The 20,565-nt window shown below is 41.6% G+C and overlaps 2 protein-coding genes and 1 pseudogene across 2 annotated transcripts; 2 read left to right on the forward strand and 1 right to left on the reverse strand.

Annotated features, from left to right (window-relative positions):
• Nucleotides 1-13,456: 13,456 nt before the first annotated feature.
• Nucleotides 13,457-17,940, reverse strand: LOC132864543 (uncharacterized). Its single transcript, XM_060897987.1, has 3 exons — nt 17,840-17,940; nt 16,874-17,453; nt 13,457-13,904 (listed from the first exon to the last, which is right to left on the reverse strand). The coding sequence occupies exons 1-2, from the start codon at nt 17,938-17,940 to the stop codon at nt 17,171-17,173; spliced, it is 384 nt and encodes a 127-aa protein (XP_060753970.1). The 3' UTR covers nt 13,457-13,904; nt 16,874-17,170.
• Nucleotides 15,096-15,493, forward strand: LOC132901296 (histone H4-like; annotated as a pseudogene).
• LOC132901291 (histone H2B-like) lies at nt 15,787-16,497 on the forward strand. Its single transcript, XM_060943602.1, has one exon. It carries the CDS (start codon nt 16,065-16,067, stop codon nt 16,437-16,439), a length of 375 nt encoding a protein of 124 aa, XP_060799585.1. The 5' UTR covers nt 15,787-16,064; the 3' UTR covers nt 16,440-16,497.
• Nucleotides 17,941-20,565: the final 2,625 nt, after the last annotated feature.

Genomic DNA, 20,565 nt, shown 5'->3' on the forward strand with positions numbered 1-20,565 from the left:
GTAATGGGCCCAGCACACTCTCACTGCACCACTCAGCCCCTGTGGGACTAAAAGGCACAATTCCTGGTTTAAGAGGCTAGTGCCTTATCCATTCGGTCACCACTGTACCCTACTGAAATAGTACAGTCACTCAGAAACTGCTAGGGTTGTTCTTCAGATTTTTCTCATCTCGGATACAGAATTTTCTTTTATGTGTACTCAATTTGCTCAGTTGAAATACTTTGCTGGGTCTGCACCAAAGTCAAACACTTGCAAAGTCTGGCTTTAATGTCAGCACATCCTCATTTCATGAATATCAGTCATGAATATATGTATACAAGTCAGAGCACTTGTTTAATTATGCATTATGTCTTTTTATGTCTTGTGCTTAAGAACAACATGGTGAAAAATGTTAGAAAACAATGAAATCGACTCTGATTTTTCCTTATTCACTTTGATACCAAAACAGCTCTGAGTTGTGAGTCTTAGACATGAGTAACATACTGTGACAGCTGTTGGTACTGGGGGTGGGCCTTATTTCATTCCCATAATGTCTATGTGCTTGTCTTCGTGATACAAAGACACTGATCAATGCCAAACTAGTGACAGAACACTGAAAATCAGGCCTCCTTGTGGACAATTTTCAAGGTCATGGAATGGTGGGCCATTAAGCTGCCTTCAGCAAATAAATTTATAGTCAGATAGATAGATGAAGTTTATTGCCTCTGCTGGGAATTTTGAGAACACCACTGTCAAGAAAAAGCAGCAAATGGTTTTGATCTCTGGGTTCTGAGCCCAGCACACTTCTGGTGTGGAACTCTGCTTATATACAACTCAGCTTGTTTGATATTTTGTGTTTTTACGTCGGAGATGTGCGGTTATGGATACACAACTTTTGAGACTAGTGATATGCCTGTTGCTCTTTCTGGGACTTTTTAATGTTATATCAGCGGGCCCATTTGGTCATGACTCCATTGTTTACGAATGAGAACAGTTGCTAGCACTGCGCAGCACAAAGTTGCTCCCCTGGGATAGATTTACGATCCCGGTGGAAATAAGGAGAAGGAAGAGGGGCTGCAGATCGGGAGTGAAGTGCCAAGTGAAGAGAAGACGATATAATCCACCGGTACCGGCTGTCATTATGGGTAATGTGAGATCTCTCCTGAACAAGATGGAAGAGCTAATGACGCTTACCAAAACGCAGTGGCAATATCGGGAGTGCAGTCTCATGTGCTTCTCAGAGACATGGATGAATGAACTCACCCCTGACTCGCATGTAGCACTTGATGGATTTCAACTTGTGAGATCGGATAGGAGAGCAGTGGAGAGTGGAAAGAAGCGAGGTGGGGGGCTTGCGATATATGCGAACAACAAATGGTATAACCCATATCACGTTAGAGTTAAAGAACAGTGCTGCACCCCGAACATAGAAGTTCTAGCAGTTAGTATCAGACCTTTGCAAATTTCAAGAGAATTTAAACATGTTATTGTCATAGCTGTGTATATTCCCCCGTCAGCTGCTTCTATGTCAGCCTGTGACTTTCTACTCACTGTAGTATCCCGGTTACAAACATCTCACCCTCAAGCCCTCCTCCTCATCTCTGGGGACTTTAACCATGCCCCTTTGACAGCCACTATCCCTACATTTACACAGTATGTAGACTGTAAAACGAGGGATAATAGAACTTTGGACTTATTTTATGCTAACATTAAGAAAGCATATAGAGCATTACCCCTTCCCCCATTGGGTTGTTCAGACCACAATCTTGTCCATCTTCTCCCTGACTACATACCCTTAGTGAAAAGACAACCACCAATGTATAGATATGTGAGGAAATGGACTGAAGATAACTCTGAGATTTTAAGAGACTGTTTTGAGAAGACAGAATGGGAAGTTCTGTGCAATCCTGATGATGATGAGGATATTGACAATATTGCACATTGTGCTACAGACTATATGAAGTTTTGTATGGACATTGTAGTTCCCTTAAAAAAAGTGAAATGTTTTGCAAATAATAAGCCCTGGGTTACCCCTGAACTGAAGGCCCTACTCAATGAGAAAAAGAGGGTGTTTAAATCTGGAGACAAAGAGGAATTGAGGAGAGTACAGAAAGAGTTAAAAGGGGCAATAAGGAAGGGGAAAGACACCTACAAGAGGAAGCTTGAGGAACGCCTCCAGAGGAAACATGCAAGGGAGGTTTGGAGGGGCCTGAAAACGATCTCTGGCCATGGCAAAGATAAGGGAAAGGGCCTAGAAGCAGGTGATAAGCAGTGGGCAAATACATTAAATCTGCATTTTAACCGCTTTGATGTCGCCACCCTCACTACCATCCATGGCCCTGCTTACCAAAGCCCACTCCCACCTCTATCCATTATTATCCCCTCATTGTCATCAGCAGAGCCGCTCTCTTTTAACTCCATTACCCTCCAATCCTCATCTGGGCAGTCGGAGCATCCCCCTGTCTCTTCAGTAACTAGCGATGTCATCACAGCTCTATTACAGCATCTGTAAGAAAATTTTCCCCCTCTCAAAGGGTTGCTGGTCATAGCCCATGGTTAGACTGTGAGCAGAAGCTTCGAGCTTTGTCAGAGTTAGCTTTCAGAACACAGGTTTCAGTGGCCTTGTTGAAAGATGTCCTTGCTTCAGAAAATGGTACAGGTAACTCCAAGAATGTTGAACCTTGGTCCAATCTACTGAGTTGTGCATGCTCTAAGGTGAGCTTTCTTGAACCATAGGACATGTATTTTCTTTTAGAACATGAAGCATTTTAACCATCAGGTCAATTGAAAAATGTTACCAGCATGATTCCGGATCAGAAGGTTGTGTGTTCAAGCCAACAAGGTGTCATCTTGTCTTTGTATAACTCATACAAAACACCTTTTCCAAATTATTGCCCATCATCTGGCACAAATAATGATCAAAAGTACTTGTTTAACCTGCAAAATGATATAGTTAACTCATAGAATTTGAATCTTGGTCCTATCTACTGAGCTGTGCAGGCTATAAGGTGAGCTGTACTGAACCATAGGACATATTTTCTTTTCAAACATGAAAAAGATTGACCATCAGGTCACTTGGAAAATGTTACCATCATGAAGTATGCTTTATGACCATTATTCTAAAGTCTTATCTTGGTTCATGGAATCCCTTTCTTGTTATGGTATTGGACTCCTTTGACAAGCATCACAATTTTCAACCATACCTGTCTTTATGGAACAAGGAGACCAATTGACTAAAAAGCAAGTCTGTTCCTCAGGCAACAGCAAATCAGCATGCTTGCTGCAGTTTCTATAGTGTAGTGGTTATCACATAGGGTTGCCAACCGTCCCGATTTGCCCGGGACGTCCCGAATTTTAGGTGAATTTAATTTGTCCTGCGAGGAACAGCTCCTGTCCCGTATTCCAATCGCAGTCACAGTTTTTGATGAAATATGGATGAAATATTTTATCCAATAGTAGCAGACTGGTGATTGATGACACATTCTGAACAGGGATCTTTGATAGGCTACTGTGATAAGGCGCCAAAACTCATGCAAACGTTGCTGTGGGAGACGGTTGTTGAGTTCAGTTCAGTCAGTGGTTCTCTGCTCGTGAACAAGTCAGTGAAAATGGATGAACCTGGTAAGAAAAAGAAGCTTTGCAGCTACAACAAGGAATGGGAAGCAAAAAGGTCGTGGGTTAAAGCCACCACAGACGCTATGAGAGCATTTTGTACATTATGCCGCCGAGAGATATCTATTGGTCATGGTGGCGAGCACAACTTATCCCGCCATGAAGACACAGACTCGCACAAAAGGGCTGTGCTATTTAAAGGAGCTAGCAACATCAGTACATTCTTCGCCACATCTACTTCTGAAATCGACAAAATTTCTGCAAGCGAGGTAGCCTATGTGTATCACACCATCAAACACGGCCATAGCTATAACACCGCGGACTGTACAGTGAAATTAAATGGGACCTTATTTCAAGACTCGAGTGTTGCTAAGAAGATGCAATTGGGAAGAACCAAAGCAGAGATGATAACCATGAATGTCTTGGGACCAAGCACTGTGGGGAAAATAGTGTCTGACCTTTCTAGTTCTACAGATGATGGTGAGCCAATTTATTTTTCACTTGCTAGCGATGCCTCGAACAAGGGAAATAGGAAAATGTTTCCAGTATGTGTGAGGTATTTCTCCACGTCGGATAGTGTACAATCCAAGCTGTTGGATTTCTATGAAGACAGCGACGAAACTGCAAATGGAATACACCAGGCTCTTATTGCCTGCCTTGACATGTATGGGCTTAATGTTAAAAACATCACCGCGTATGCCGCCGACAATGCAAATGTGAACTTTGGAAAGCACCATTCTGTCTACAAATTGCTCAGCAGCACAAACGATAGCATTCTAAAAGTTAACTGCCCTGCCCATGTCGCACACAACGCATGCAAGTATGCGAGCGATAAGCTGACAGTGGATATCGAGACCATCGTTTTGAAAATTTACAATAATTTCTCTCTGTCATCATCTCAGCGAGAGGAACTGCGGTCCTTTTTTTCTTTCACTGACATTGAGTGGCGGGAGATATTGCATCATGTGAGCACTAGGTGGCTCTCTTTACATCCAGCTGTGACACGTCTCCTGGAAACTTGGCCTGCACTTACCTCCTACTTCAGGTCCTTAGGGGAACAGGGTCCGGTGGCACTGAGGAAGATATTTGAAGATGAGGAAAAAACTGACACTGCAAAGATTTACTTGTGCTTTTTTCACAATGTTGGGGCCGTCTTTGACCAACTTGTTAAGAAGCTTGAGGAAACTGATCTGTGCATCACTGATGTCTATGAGGAGCTGAGACAGTTCAGGCAAAAAATGCTCCAAAGGAAGGAAGACAGCTTCTTCGGCTATCAGACCAAGAGGCTGATGGAGAAGGTGCCAGGAGTCAAAAATCAAAGATGACTTTGAGACGTTTTATGACTCAGCCATTCAATACATCGACAAGTGGTTTGACTTCTCACCTGACAATGTAATGGTGCAGCTGAAGCCAATAGGCCTATATGATGAGCTCTCCTTCCCAGACCTAGAAAAGATGGTGCCTGCTCTAAAACTTTCAGACACAATCAATATGGATGAGCTATATGAAGAGTTCTGCAACAGCAGGGAAGAAATCAAGAAGCACTCAAAGGATGCCACAGAATCCACTGGTGAAAAATGGGTGGCTATCTTTGAAAATGTTGGGAAAGAAAAGATGACAAACATATTCAAGATCATCTCCTTCGTCCTCAGCATGCCAGGCTCTAATGCCTTTGTGGAAAGGATTTTCTTTTTGATGAGTGGGAAATGGTCCGATGCCAGGAACCGATGCAGCACATATCTTATAAAGAACGAACTCCTTGTCACTGTGAACTGTCACTTGTCCTGCAAGGAATTCTACCTGACAGTGCAGAAGGACAAGAAGATGCTGGAATCAGTCAGGAGCAGCAGGAAATATCCCTGGAAGGTGTAGGCCTTACTGGTGAGTCTTCATTTGAATTTGTCTATATATCTTATTTATGCAACCCACACACTTGGGGTGGCAGTATTTCTCAATCTAAATATCATTTTAATTTGTCTATGTTGTATCTTGTTTATGCAACCCACACATATAACTTCATGGGGTGGCAGTACTTCTCAATCTAAATATCATTTTAATTTGTCTATGTGTCCTGTTTATGCAACACACACACACACAAGTTCATGGGATGGCAGTATTTCTCAAGCTAAATATCATGTTTTTTTTTTCTTATTTACTGCAGGATAAGAGGATGTCCATGCCACTGTTCTGTAAATAGTTTGGGCTGTGCAGAAAGATGAGGAGATGCTGGAAACTGGAATAGCCATGGAAGAAGTAACTGGTGAGCCTTCATTTGAATTTGTCTGTATATCTTATTTATGCAACCCACACACTTCCACTATAACATGGAGTGGCAGTATTTCTCAATCTAAATATAATTTTAATTTGTCTATGTTGTATCTTGTTTATGCAACCCACACACATATAACTTCATGGGGTGGCAGTATTTCTCAATCTAAATATCATTTGTTTTTTTCTTATTTACTGCAGGATAAGAGGATGTCCATGCCACTGTTCTGTAAATAGTTTGGGCTGTGCAGAAGGATGAGGAGATGCTGGAATCTGGAAAAGCCATGAAAGAAGTAACTGGGGAGCCTTCATTTGAATGTCCATATAAACATCTTATTATACACACATAAGTTCATGGGATGGCAGTAGGCTATTTCTCAATCTAAATATCCTTTCTTTCTCTTATTTATTGCAGGATAAGAGGAGGCCCATGCCATACTGAAAAGATGCAGACCAACAACATATTCTCTTAAGTTTTAATAAATAGTTTAAAAAACTTGCATACATTTCTGTCTTTGCTTTTCCTTCAAGATATGCCCCTCAAATAGAATAACTATGACAATGGTTGGTTTAGGCCTAAAGCTTTTCAGAGTTTGAGAAATTTGAGAGACACTTGTAGGCCTAATGATTGTTTTGACTATTACTTAAACACAATACAGTTTTGCTCGTGCAGTATTAATTTACCAAAATTATACTGAAATTAGTAGGATTGTGGTCTGGATAAGGAAACGTTATGATTGCCATCGTGGGGCAGTGCAGATAGGCCTTGGGAAAAAAAAGTCCTGCATTTGGGTTGAAAGTGTCCCTCTTTTGGGGTTCAGAGAGTTGGCAGCCCTATTATCACATTTGTCTCACACGCGAAAGGATCCTGGTTTGAAACCAGGCAGAAACAGTGCTTGATTTCTTGGACTGAGAAGTAAATAAACATTAAGCTGCCGTTGCTGCTCTGTGTGTGACTTTTGGAACAACCGAGAACCTGACAAACCTTCAGGTATTTTTTCCCCTGTCCCCAAAAACCAATCGTCTTACCGAACTGGGAATCATATTAAACCAATCGTGTTGTTTTCTATCCCAGTGGCCACTGAAAGTGCAGTCATGTTATGTTTCTCTCCTCAATCATTTAAAGAGGGACTTGATCTTATATTCAATCTATTTTCTCTCCCCAACTCCATCTGCTGCCATCTGTTGGTTACACAATGCTCTACAATTACCAGAAGAGATGGAAACAGTTTCAAAGAACTTCCTGTTTCTCCAGTGAACAAAAATATAAATGCAACACCGAAGATCTAGAAACATTTTATGAACCTATGGTTTAATCTAGTGTTGTAGAACTCGAGACTGATCTCATGACCACTTTTTGAAGGTTTCGGTCACGTCTCGGAGTTGACCACATTTTTACTCAGTCTTGTCTTGGTCTCAGACATGGAGGACTCGAGATTTTATCTCAAGACCGGTCAAGACCACAACTCTGGGGATTTCACTAAAATTCCTGTGCACTGTCTGATTTATGTGTTAACATCGTTATTGTGATTGGATGTAAAATTTCCTGCTTCAAATGCGACCAATAACATGACTCATTACGATGTGTTTCGACAAGGAAACACATCGCAAACCGTAATGGGGAAGAAAAAAAAATAGGTACCCTATAGGTCCATGTGGCTACTGCTTACAAATAAAATAGTTTTCTGATCCCATGTCCATACAGTAAATATAGCATCTATACATGTTATCAATTCTACTCGCCTCATTTCTTGAAAGCATCACTGTTAGGTTTCTTCACCTCTGGCCCTCACCATCTCGAGATCAGTCCCCTCGCGTCACCCAGACATCTGGGGGTGAGTCGCAGAAAAAAGAAAGGAACCCCACAATCTTTAGTTCGCAATCTTTATTCGCAAGTCCCCCCTGAGACGAGAGTATACAGGGGTTTTATACATGTGTATGTGAGTGAAACCTTGGATCAATCATGACAATTTTAAACAAAGACTATCTTTAGTCTAACAAAGAAGTGTCTTCTCCACTGGACGAAGGTCAGGTTACACAGGAATAGTTTAAAATCACTGTTATAGTATATGTAAGCTCTAAAATATTAAAATCATAAAGTCTTAACACCTTGTACAGCAATGAGGCTAATATAAATCTATAAAACTATAAAACTAACATGAATCACTTAATGCAGCTTTAAATCTAACATTAAATCTAACATTTAATCATTTCAATTTCAAATTCAACACTGAAGAGACTGGTTAAATCTAACAATCCTAAATCACGTGTAGCTATAAAACTAACTTAAATCATGGCTTTAAATCTAACTTTTAATCCCAAATACACGTTGGATATGCAGCTGTGGGTGTGTATGGGTGTGTCTGACATCATTGCAGACCTTGGCACTGTTCAGACACAATAATCTAATCAATAATACACATTTCATATCAAAATAAGCAGAATGTTCTGATGATATGATAGCAATGTTCAGACAGAATGGAATTTTTAAACAATGTCTAGCTGAGACAGAAGGTCATTTTAACTGAACAGAATAAATCCTTACAATTTTGTCACAAAATAAATTACTGCCTTCTTGGTCAAGAACAAATACTTACAATTATTTATCCTTACAAAGGAATAAAACCTTACAATCACCAAGCTGTGAGCAGCATCAGGGCTTGGAGTGTTTTGGTTACCAATTTTGTTTAGTGTATTTTGTTCTAAATACAGTGCTGTGAACTCGATCTATTTTCAAAATAGTACGAAAGCACTTGTTCATGAATTGTCTTCAAAGCATTATTTAGAACTATTGAGCACATTTTGTTTCACAAGTGGAGTGTAAAGACTGAAATAAAAAATACAATTAACAAATTAAAGCAAATAGCAGAAGTTTGATATCGCCTTCTCAATCTATCTGCCAAAAAGCTCAAAAAACCTTACAAAACCTTTCATTTGACCTTTCAGAAGGACCAAACAAAAGCCGTGTTAATCAAAAAGGTAACTTTTCTTAAAATGAACACCACTTACTCGATATCGAATCAGTAGCCTTGGTGAACCACGAGGTGAATTTCGTTTATCTTTTTATCTGCCGATTATCTTATGACACTACGAAGTTATAACGAGGTTTCTCTTATTCCGTTTCTAAAAGTTTTGCTATTGTTACACTCATTCTTACAGCACGATGACATAGTGGCTACTGCCTCGCTTCGCCTTTATGAGGCAGTAGCCACAAAAAAAGCCCAAAACAAACAGTGGATTAAATGCTGAGCTGCAGAGCAGGAGTGTCTATGAGCCAGATGTTGGTGTGCATTTTTTTTGTGCATGTATGAGCATGCGGTGTTACTGAGTGCTAGCAGCGGTTCCCTGGTGTAAACAATAGCCCCATGGCTATACGCCAGCTGCCCCAATATGAGTGCGAACAGAAGTCCCCAAACAAGCAGAAAAAACACGAGTGTTCTGAACATAGTTCATGTAGTAAAATAAATAGCAGTTCAAAGAAACTAAGTAAACTGTGAAAAACTGACTGTGTACCACAGTCACATTGGGAGAGGAAGCCTTGACCAGGTCAAGTATTGGGGATAAATGGGTCCATATGGCTGCGGGGCCCTTTTCTTTTGATGAGCTGATTGTGCCAAAGCAGACAGGTTCCTCCACTCCACCAACACTTGATGGGTAACACAACATTTCTTTCATTTTAGGCCCTTGTGCTAGCCGCTAGGTGCTAACATGTCACCTCATGACCTTGATCAACATCTGTTTAAACAATCTTTCTCTACAGTGTTGTAAATATAATATCTAAATCAAGTGCACACGAACATGTTGATAACACAGTTGATGAGCAATTAACCCACTCTATGTGCAGACAATAATATTGATGAAATATTGAGGAGGAGGAGAAAAGACGGACCACACTGACGTTAAAATTTCCTCCACTAAAGGAAGTGACATCACATGCTGTTGGACAGGTGACTTTGGAGCAAACCATTGCTGAGTTAAAGGGGTTTTGCCAGTGGCTAACACAGTTGACAGAGATTTCTCGGACACATGCAAAGTGAATAATTGAATATGTAGTGAGTCAAATAGATTTAAAAACACCTTTATCATGTTTTAATGGTTATTTTCAACAAAAATGATGAAAATAATATACAAAAACATGCATCCTACTGTTAATTTGGAGAGCAAACCTTGAGCTTTAACAAATCAGACAGCACAAAAAAAAATCCAATGTAGTGTACGCAATTTCTGCAAAATAAACGATGGGACTTGCTGACGTTTTGTATTAAATTTAAAAAGAATGTGTATCAATATAAAATTGATAATTTTTTGAAGTGAATATTTTGTAAAATGAATAAATACAACCTGTGGACATGACATGTACCCCTAATTATTGAATGAACTGAATAAGTTAGGACAATGGATGAAAAAGATCGACATGAGTATTAAAATAGAACATCTCCAAAAGACTGCCTTGTTAGGAACAGCGAGAATATTGCGGAAAGTTTTGGAAAAATGAAAATGATGCTTATGAAGAAACAATTAAATTCCTTTGGACCTTCGGCTACTAGTTGTAGCTCGCTCCTGAGGACAAATCCGGTTTAACATCTATATACTGAGAAATGTAGAAACACATCTAATAATAATTATAATAACAATAATAATAATAATAATAATAATAAATTAACTAAGTAGGGAAATACTAGGAGAAATGCTAAAGGTTGATGAATAATGTAAATAATAATGGGTGTTAGACAGCGCTGTGTGTTCTGCGTGGCTCTTGACTGCCATTGTGTGGCCACGTTTAGGAAGTGCACGTTCCTTTTGTTGATTAAAGTCACAGCGTTTCAGCAATAAATCTGTAAGAAATAGCTGGGGGGGGGCTTATCAGTGCGAGGCTTGTTGCCTGTTAGAAAATGAATTTAATAATAATAATAATAATAATAATAATAATAATAATAACTTATGTTGTACTGGATGGCTGTTGGTTTCCCTCATGTGGCCACATTTGGAAACTTGACTCGCTGCATTTTCAGTCAATAAATTGGTTGAAATAATGAAATGATCCAATAATTGTAATGTAGGATATGGATGCATGCCGCTCCCATCCCATTCATCCATGAGAGATGTGAAGAGCGTGGGTTTATTTGTCACCATTGGGTATTAATGCCTGCGTTCAACCCACTGTACTGCATGGCAGTTTGATCAACACTGGAGTGTGAATTGAGGAATACTGTAGACATGTAATAAATTAAGTAGTTAGATCAAAAATAATCAAAATAAATAATCACAAAACTAAATAAATACATCAATCTGGTCAAAACAGAGTGTAAATGAATATACATTTACTGTAACCCAGATTGGGAAGATGATGGGCCTTAAACCCCCATTTACTGTGAGCATTGTGTTTATAGACCCTTTTCACTCAAGTGACCTTCGTAAACGCGACCGCCATTTTGGACATGAAGAAATAACGGTTTATGGCACAGACCCTTTCGGTTCTCGCTCATCTAGCTGCTACAATGACTGCTTAGACTGCAACAATAATACCTAACACACATTTAAGTATCCGTCATAAAGATGTGAAACTCGTCGAGTGACTAGTGTGTTCATTGATAAGCTAACACAATCTAAAAGTAGACATACCATCACACTGCCCTGGCGCTGTGTACAGTTTACCTTCTATGGTTTGTGCACTCACTATTTGCCATTACTTTCTCCAACCCAGTGTTCGAACTATGCCGATATTTTTGGGGGGTCCCTTTTTTTTCCCTTGGGGGGGGGGGGGGGGGGGTGCTTGCGCTTGTCTCAGAGCGCGGATCTCCAAACACATGAGAAGCCTATCTTACGCACATATCACGCGGACTCCACACATCCACACACGCATCGCGTCTGAAGTCATAACTCATCAGGGGAAATCATGTCCGCATTGGCATGTTCAAAAAAACAACCTCGCGTCAACAATGATACCACACACAAGAAAAAAAAAAAACAGTCAGGCTACTCAACACATCTGATCCACAGCAGCACCAAAGCATCACTGGAAATCATGTCAACAACCAATCTTCCATTTCAACACGCGTCAACAAACAAATGGCACCACAAACTTGAACGAATCGGTCAGGCTACCGATTCCAAACCCACAGCAGACGAATAATTAAATGCATCTTACCTTAAAGCAGAATCGACCACAAAGGAAGTGTGTTGGCACTGTTGGCACACTTCCTTTCTACTAGTTTGTGTCCCCAACCTGGCAGCAGCAGTCGTTGTCATATCAGTTTATTTTATCTTTGATGTAAACACAACACTTCGGATATGCAAATGCTTCCCCTTACACACGATTGCAAAGTCAATAAACATCATTTTGCCAATATTTTAGAGACCATCCATCTTCTCTGTCGGTCAGCATTTGTCGGGATCCGATAAAATGATAAATCTTGCCTTGTGTGTTGATGGTTACTACATCCAGGTGCACAACAATATAGTGGTATGATGGAAGTCTTGCTGAAAGTAAAAACTTTCTTTGATGGCTATATTCCTTTCGATGCTTCGCCGTCATTCCTCGTTGTTGGCTGTGGTAGACTACTGGTAGTCCATGTCCAAAATGGCGGCCGCGTTTGTCGTGACGTCATGTGAAAAGGGTCTATAGAGAAGAAAAGGCCTGGGAGTAGACAGTGCTGAGTGTGTTCATTAGAGCGCTGGCTTAATTTTGACAGATGGGTTTGATGTTCTGCATGTTGGTTTATTTTGCCCAACTGGTGAAATGAATAAGATTTCCCTGTAAATGAAACTTGGAGTGTAAGAATGAGGTTAGTGTTGGTGAAAATGCAGCGAATTTAGAACTTTATAAATTCTGTATTAAATGTTGCATTTGTGAGAGCTGATAAAGTAAGGTCTGATATTTGTTATTGCATTCCTTTCTCTGCTGCTGCTGGTAACTTAGATAAATTAGTGGCATGTTCACTGACATTTATATAACTATTTTGTCTATTTTTAAAATATTTTATCTTAACCATTCAAGCACCAACCACCAAAGCAAATTCCTTGTATGTGAGAACCAACTTGGCAATAAACTCGATTCTGATTCAGATTCATGAGTCTCATACACACACGCACACACACACACACACACAGAGGGTAAACATTGAGTGACATGCACTTCTTAAACTTGTCCATACGATGGTAGTCAAGATCTACACAGAACAACACGCAGCACTGCCAAAAACAAAACAAAACAACAAACAAACAAAAAACCAAACAAAAACGTTTATTTATTTTATTCATCACTTTTTAATCTTCCTCCAATTATTTCTTTAAATGACCTATTATTATTTTTTAACATAAAAATATTTGAATATTTTGATATAAATGTCCCTTGTGACAATGTCATTACTATGTAGTTTTAAAAATTGTGATCGGAGGGCAATTTTGGGAATGAGACTCGCAATGGGGCCCTCATCTAAATGAAGAAAACTCTCCTCATCGACTGCCTCACCTGAAACACAGAAAACAGTAGTTGTACGTTGTGGGTCTTATAATGGCACAAATTATCCAGCTAACCCACTGCCATCCCAGCCCTTATCCACAGACACACAGTACACATTTTACTGTGTATTATATTGTATACTATTGTTGATAAATATAAGTATTGTAGTTTTCCATTGCAGAAACTTCCAGCAATTACACGCTTACCTCCAAAACCATCTGTGAGCTCGTGAAGCTCCTATTTTGCAAGTTTGTTTTTGACACAGCTGTCCGTTTATATGCATACAAAGGCTGCAGGAAAAACACACATCTGTCAAAACAAAATCAACATGTCTGTCTCAATGAAGAAAAGCAGCAGCAACATGTCGTAACATTTGATGATATCTGTGTCAATACGAATAAGGATTGACATTCACCACCTGTATCACCATGCAAACTGGCTAACTGTGAATAAATTTTTCCATGTAATTTTGCTGCCTTTACAGCAGGGAGAGTTTGTATAAGCACATCATAATATTACAACCCTTAATCTGTGTAGCTTTAAACTGCCCCCTTGCCAGTCGTCGTCTTCCCGGGCACAAAGACTGTTCATTGGGGGAAAAACAGTGCTTTTAAATGTAGCGTGACCCAGCGGCTGGGGTGTTTCGACTCAACAGCAGCCCAACAGCTGCGCAAGATTAGAAGTGACCGTGCCTGAGCACACTGGACAATGCCGAGCTGTTAAAACTACACAAAACTACACAACATGGTCGTCACAAACAAAGCATTATTTGTTTACGTTACTTAATCAGATCATCCACAATCATTGCTGAAAATCAGCAGGGGAAGGAGCTTAGAAACAGCTGGTTACGGCTTGTGGCTCCTTGTCCCATTGACTGTCCATTCCCTTCCCTGTCGGTTCCCTTCTGCCTGTGGATCGCCACTTTGCTGATCCGCTGAAACTACTTTGTTTACTGCCCTCCAAAATCAGCCCTTTTCCAGTGCATTTTGAAAGATACTGGACAGGACAGTTGGAAGAATAGATTTTTTTTTAATTGTAATGTAGCGCAAATACTATAACGACCGATTTAAATGGACGCAGCTGCTGGGTAGATTGCATCATATCTGACTGTCCTCAACCACTAAGCCAGCAGCTGGGTTATAGAAAGCAACTCAGAATGAGTTAAAATAACCCAAGAATATGACCCCACAGCCTCGACCCAGCGTTTAGGTTGGGGAAGGAAGAAAAACAAGGCAGCGTTTCTTCGAGGGTGCTTGTGTGGTGAAGCGTCGGCTCCGTTAACAGTGTACACAGACATCGGTGTGGATCAGAGCTGAGTGCCGGGCCGAGTAATAAGGCGATGTTCTGCGTTCTGTGACCTGTAGCTGTAGTGGACCGAGGAGTTTAGAATCCGGGCCTTGAAGCCGCAGACGGGCTCAAAAGGGAACGCCAATGTTGCACAAACACAGAGTGCTTTTACTAACCTCATTACAGTGATGGCTGTTTGTTTGTTTGTTGACAGGGAGTAACTGCGCATGAGCAGACCATGATCTGTCGGCAGTTGTTTGCAGTTCGCTCAGCCGATCAAAACGGCGTAAAAAATAATGTGAATGATAATGTTTCTGTGCACAGAAAGGATGAAGAATGCGCTCGCCAGTGAAAAGCTGTGGCGTTCTGTTTCTTTTTGAATGTGTTTTACTGCGGGACCGTTGTTCTTAGGCCTGAGGCCCGCCCACTCCGGGTCTCAACTCGGTCCTGTAGAGACTGTATAAAGGCTGTGGGCGCTGGCAGTGACATGAACTGAGCGGCTTGACTTGGAGAAAGCAGCGCGATGTCTGGCAGAGGAAAGGGCGGCAAGGGGCTCGGGAAAGGAGGCGCTAAGCGGCACCGGAAAGTTCTTCGCGACAACATCCAGGGAATCACCAAGCCGGCTATTCGCCGTCTGGCTCGCCGTGGCGGTGTGAAGCGCATTTCTGGCCTGATCTACGAAGAGACTCGCGGTGTGCTGAAAGTGTTCCTGGAGAACGTGATCCGCGACGCCGTCACTTACACGGAGCATGCCAAGAGAAAGACCGTCACCGCTATGGATGTGGTGTACGCCCTGAAACGCCAGGGACGCACTCTGTACGGCTTCGGCGGTTAAACGCTCCGACACTGAGCCGCACCAACACAACGGCTCTTTTAAGAGCCACCCAAACATCCACAAAGAGCTCTTTCTCCATGAGTGTGTGTGTGAGAGAGGGGAAAAAGAAAAGTAGTGTGTGTATATAACTTTTTAATTCTCAGATAATATACTTGCTGTTTCGTTCTGCACTACACTGAGCCACAGCAACGAAATCTCGTTCTAATGTGTATTGTTTGATGCAAATCTGAAGGAAAATAAAGTCTATTTAAAATGAAGCAGAGAACAGGAAACTGCAGACACGAGTAACATCAGTAATACTTAACCGCTTCTATATGAAAGCTGTGTGAGAGAGAAACGCTTCAGATGGTGGTAATAGAAATATAAGAATGGAATGAATTCTTATCTATAAAATTCTTCCATCAGTGCTGTGAATATAAAACGGCGGGAAGGGAGACAAAGCGAGGCGGAGGGGAAGGAAGTGGGCGGAGCGGTAGGAGGCGCCCCGTATGAGGAGGTTTGGAACTCTGGCCAATAAAATATGTTCCTGCCTCGTGTCTAATTACACTGCGGACCTGTAAATAGAGCGGCCGCGAGGCGGGCCTTATTCATTCTCTTACAGTTTAGCCGAGGAGCAGCGCCATGCCCGAGCCACCTAAAAGCGCGCCCAAGAAGGGCTCCAAGAAAGCCGTGACCAAGGCGGCTGGTAAAGGAGGCAAGAAGCGCAGAAAGTCCAGGAAGGAGAGCTACGCTATCTACGTGTACAAGGTCCTGAAGCAGGTTCATCCCGACACCGGCATCTCGTCTAAGGCTATGGGCATCATGAACTCCTTCGTCAATGACATTTTCGAGCGTATCGCCGGTGAGTCCTCTCGTCTGGCTCACTACAACAAGCGCTCCACCATCACCTCCAGAGAGATCCAGACCGCTGTGCGCCTTTTACTGCCTGGCGAGCTGGCCAAGCACGCCGTGTCCGAGGGCACAAAGGCCGTCACCAAGTACACCAGCTCCAAGTAAAGCGCGCTGCTGCTGCGGCCGCCTTCAGCAACCCAACGGCTCTTTTAAGAGCCACCCACTTTCTCATAGAAGAGCAAATTCGTGTCTCTCTCTTCGTGCTGTTCCCTTGTTTTATAATAAATGCAGAATTGAATAAAAATTTATTTACGGGAGATACAGCGAGAAAAATTACCACATCAAGAAAACAGACCTCCATCAATGAGCAAATAAAGGAGCTATTTTACTTGCAAAGCGAAAATAACCGAGTAAAAATTATATGGGTGCTGCACTGAGTTATTTCAAATGCTTCATTTGTTTCTGCGGATAAATGGAAATCTGCCTTGTGACAATGTCCATTGTTAAAAACACAAAACGTGTGAAGTGATAAATGTATTGAAATACGCACAAGGTTTTGTCCTTGATACATATAGACCAATTATTAAATACAGCATTACCTTTGCTCATTTCCAAGCAGCGGAGAAAACTTTCTGCTTCTCTCTTCTGATTACTGAAGCGGCGCTCAGACACCACAATATCTAAAAGGACAAAAACCTGTCAGTCAAACCGCGAGGAGTTCTAGAACTCTGGCCACTGTGTCCTAACAGCTGTTCTGTTTCACTGCTCCGACTCCACTCGAACCGTGAGCTCAAACAGAACGGTGTTCCGTGCAGGGGATGGAGACGGGCTCGTTTCTGTGAGACAGTGAGGTGGCTCTTAAAAGAGCCTTTGTGTGCGTTAGACGGAGTCTGCGTTTAAGCGCGCTCTCCGCGAATACGGCGTGCCAGCTGAATGTCCTTGGGCATGATGGTCACTCTCTTGGCGTGGATGGCACACAGGTTAGTGTCCTCGAACAGGCCGACCAAGTATGCCTCGCTCGCCTCCTGCAGTGCCATGACAGCCGAGCTCTGGAAGCGCAAATCGGTCTTAAAGTCCTGAGCGATTTCTCTTACCAGGCGCTGGAAGGGCAGCTTACGGATGAGCAGCTCAGTAGATTTCTGATAACGGCGGATCTCCCTCAGAGCCACGGTGCCGGGCCTAATTTATTGCTGCTCGCGCAGCTCCGCAGAGCCAACAGCGCAGCTTAGCGCGTTTTGTAGGTTCAATCGCCGCACGGACAGCGCCGTTATAATCTATTTTCACCCATCAACCTTCCTATTACGGCTAAAATGCGTTATAAATAAAATGCATCATTATTAATACCACTTGATTATGTTATTTATGAATTCCTTTTATGTTAGAATTATTTAATACCCCAAAACCTGATAAGGATTAAAAAAAATTGTGCTTTTTGAGCATAGATGGGCGGCTCTTAAAAGAGCCTTTGGGGACTGATGAATGCAGCAGTGGGTGAATTTATTTAGTCTTGACGGCCTTCTCGGTCTTTTTGGGCAAAAGCACCGCCTGAATGTTCGGCAGCACACCACCCTGAGCGATGGTCACTCCGCCGAGCAGTTTGTTCAGCTCCTCGTCGTTGCGCACAGCGAGCTGTAAGTGGCGGGGAATGATGCGCAAAGTGATTCATGTTAGCTTTAAAGCTGAGCAAAGTGATTCATGTTAGCGCTATAGCTGCGCAAAGTGATTCATGTTAGCTTTACAACTGCGCAAAGTGATTCATGTGAGCTTTATAGCTGCAAATCACTTTGTGCAGCTATGAAGCTAACATGAATCGCTCTGTGCAGCTATGAAGCACGGGCGATTGCTCTAAGACAACGAGGGAGGCTCAGCCTCCTCTAAAAATGACGAACATTGTGTAGGATGAATTGCGCTAGGCTTATGTTATAGCCGACCTTATAACATTGCTATTTCAGATCCAGAATCATAGAAATATATGTGCTCAACCCAACTGCAGTGCGAAATCATTCCGTTATAACTTTCCCCAGTTCGCCTAATGTGTGCGTGAGTTTTTCCCCCTCATGACAGCGCAATGCAGCCCAGCCTTAGTGCACTTCAATCGCATTTGGGAGCTCTGCGCTTTCAATATCAAAATGCAAGACGGTTATTGGACAAATACTGCGAAAACGCCCGCCCACCGGACTCCCAGCCTCAGTGCACTTCAATGGCATTTGGTAGCTATGTGCTTTTCAATCTCAAAATGCAAGACGGTTATTGGACAAATACTGCGAAAATGCCCGCCTACGGACTCCCAGCCTCACATGGGAGGGACATGCCAGTTTCCCCGAGGAGACTGGTGATTGGTGAAAGCGGCCGGATATTTTCTTTGATTGACAGCTCGTTTCAACTATAGACAGGCAGCGGTGAATTTCAGTTCAGTCCCATGCGGATTCGCAAGTGCTGTGGTGTATTGTAAGAGATAAGCTTACATTTCGATTTCATTCATTACATACGGTTTCTACCAGCTTTTTTAGTTTGTATATATTTTCATTGTAAATATAGTGTAAATATGGTGTTGTCAAGTTTGCTATCTTAGTTCCAGAAATTTCGTTTATTTGAGTGACTGAACTTGAACTTGAGGGGGCTAGTCAGCTAGCAAGAAAGCTGCGCACGGATGACAAGCATTGCTGATTTAATTTTGGCGAAGCCATTTGCCAGTCTTCCTTTCGAGGAAAAAATTAAAATTAAAGAGCAGGGTAGACCAACGCCTCAAATTGACTTGGTGAAAAAGGTAGGGAATAATACTCGTTCCTTTCAGCTCTCCTGGTACGAGAAAGTGAATTGGCTAACAGCAAGTGACCAACATCAACAACAGTAAATAGGCTACTTTAGTAATATGTCATGGATGGACCAAAAATATAGAATCTATTTAAAATGTTTATGCTGAGTATATTATATTGGAATATATATTTTTCTGGATATTAATTAAACACCGCTACAATTTGGAACACATTTTTAAACAAAAACACAGCCGAGAACAATTTCACACTACAGACCTGGATTAAAAGGGAAGGGTTATCAAAATTGTCAATAAAACATTTCAGTCAAAATAAGTAAAATATAGGGAAAGTGTCATTGAATGAAATGTTTGGCACCCAGCTCTACTGCTGAGGTTCCTGACAAAGAGCTGCTTTCAGTAATGATCAATTTTTAAACAACATGCCACAATTTTAAAATATAAAATGTTAAAATATACCCCTCCCCCCCAACACCACCATCATGTATATTGGACAGTAGGCTAATGGGCCAAAAGAACCTGTTATTTCACAGTTTGTGACACTGCCAACAATCAGCAAGATCAGAGGCAAGAGTATGGGCAAAATTGATGTGTTCTTTCTTTTAAAATCTGGAAATATCGTAACTGACCAGCCTCCCCTGTTTGAAAGACTACCAGCCGCCAGTGCTATGAAGCTAACATGAATCACTTTGTGCAGCTATCAAGTGAACATAAATCACTTTGTGCAGCTATGAAGCTAACATGAGTCACTTTGTGCAGCTATCAAGCTAACATAAATCACTTTGTGCAGCTATCAAGCTAACATGACTCACTATGTGCAGCTATGATGCTAACATGAGTCACTTTGTGCAGCTATGAAGCTAACATGAATCACTTTTTGCAGCTGTGAAGCTAATATGAGCCACTTTGTGCAGCAATGAAGCTAACATGAATCAGTTTGTGCAGCTATGAAGCTAACATGAATCAATTTGAGCAGCTATGAAGCTAACATGAATCACTGTGCAGCAATGAAGCTAACATGAATTACTGTGCAGCTATGAAGCTAACATGAGTCACTCTGTGCAGCTATGAAGCTAACATGAATCACTTTGAGCAGCTATGAAGCTAACATGAATCACTTTGAGCAGCTATGAAGCTAACATGAATCACTTTTTGCAGCTGTGAAGCTAACATGAGTCATTTTGTGCAGCTGTGAAGCTAACATGAATCACTTTGTGCAGCTATGAAGCTAACATGAATCACTTTGTGCAGCTATGAAGCTGACATGAGCCACTTTGTGCAGCTATGAAGCTAACATGAATTAGTTTGTGCAGCTATGAAGCTAACATGAATCACTTTGAGCAGCTATGAAGCTAACATGAATCACTGTGCAGCTATGAAGCTAACATGAGTCACTTTGTGCAGCTATGAAGCTAACATGAATCAATTTGTGCAGCTATGAAGCTAACATGAATCACTTTGTGCAGCTATGAAGCTAACATGAATCACTTTGTGCAGCTATGAAGCTAACATGAATCA

This window comes from Neoarius graeffei, chromosome 17 (assembly GCF_027579695.1).
Source record: "Neoarius graeffei isolate fNeoGra1 chromosome 17, fNeoGra1.pri, whole genome shotgun sequence".
NCBI lineage: Eukaryota > Metazoa > Chordata > Actinopteri > Siluriformes > Ariidae > Neoarius > Neoarius graeffei.

What these genes read in the sequence shown, in the direction of transcription:
- LOC132901291 (XM_060943602.1), top strand. Translation starts at nt 16,065, where the DNA reads ATGCCCGAGCCACCTAAAAGCGCGCCCAAGAAGGGCTCCAAGAAAGCC.
- LOC132864543 (XM_060897987.1), bottom strand. Translation starts at nt 17,940, where the DNA reads ATGAATCACTTTGCGCATCATTCCCCGCCACTTACAGCTCGCTGTGCG. An exon ending in AGTGACCATCGCTCAGGGTG is followed by an intron (nt 17,454 to 17,839) that starts GTGTGCTGCCGA and finishes GCAATAAATTAG; the next exon opens with GCCCGGCACCGTGGCTCTGA.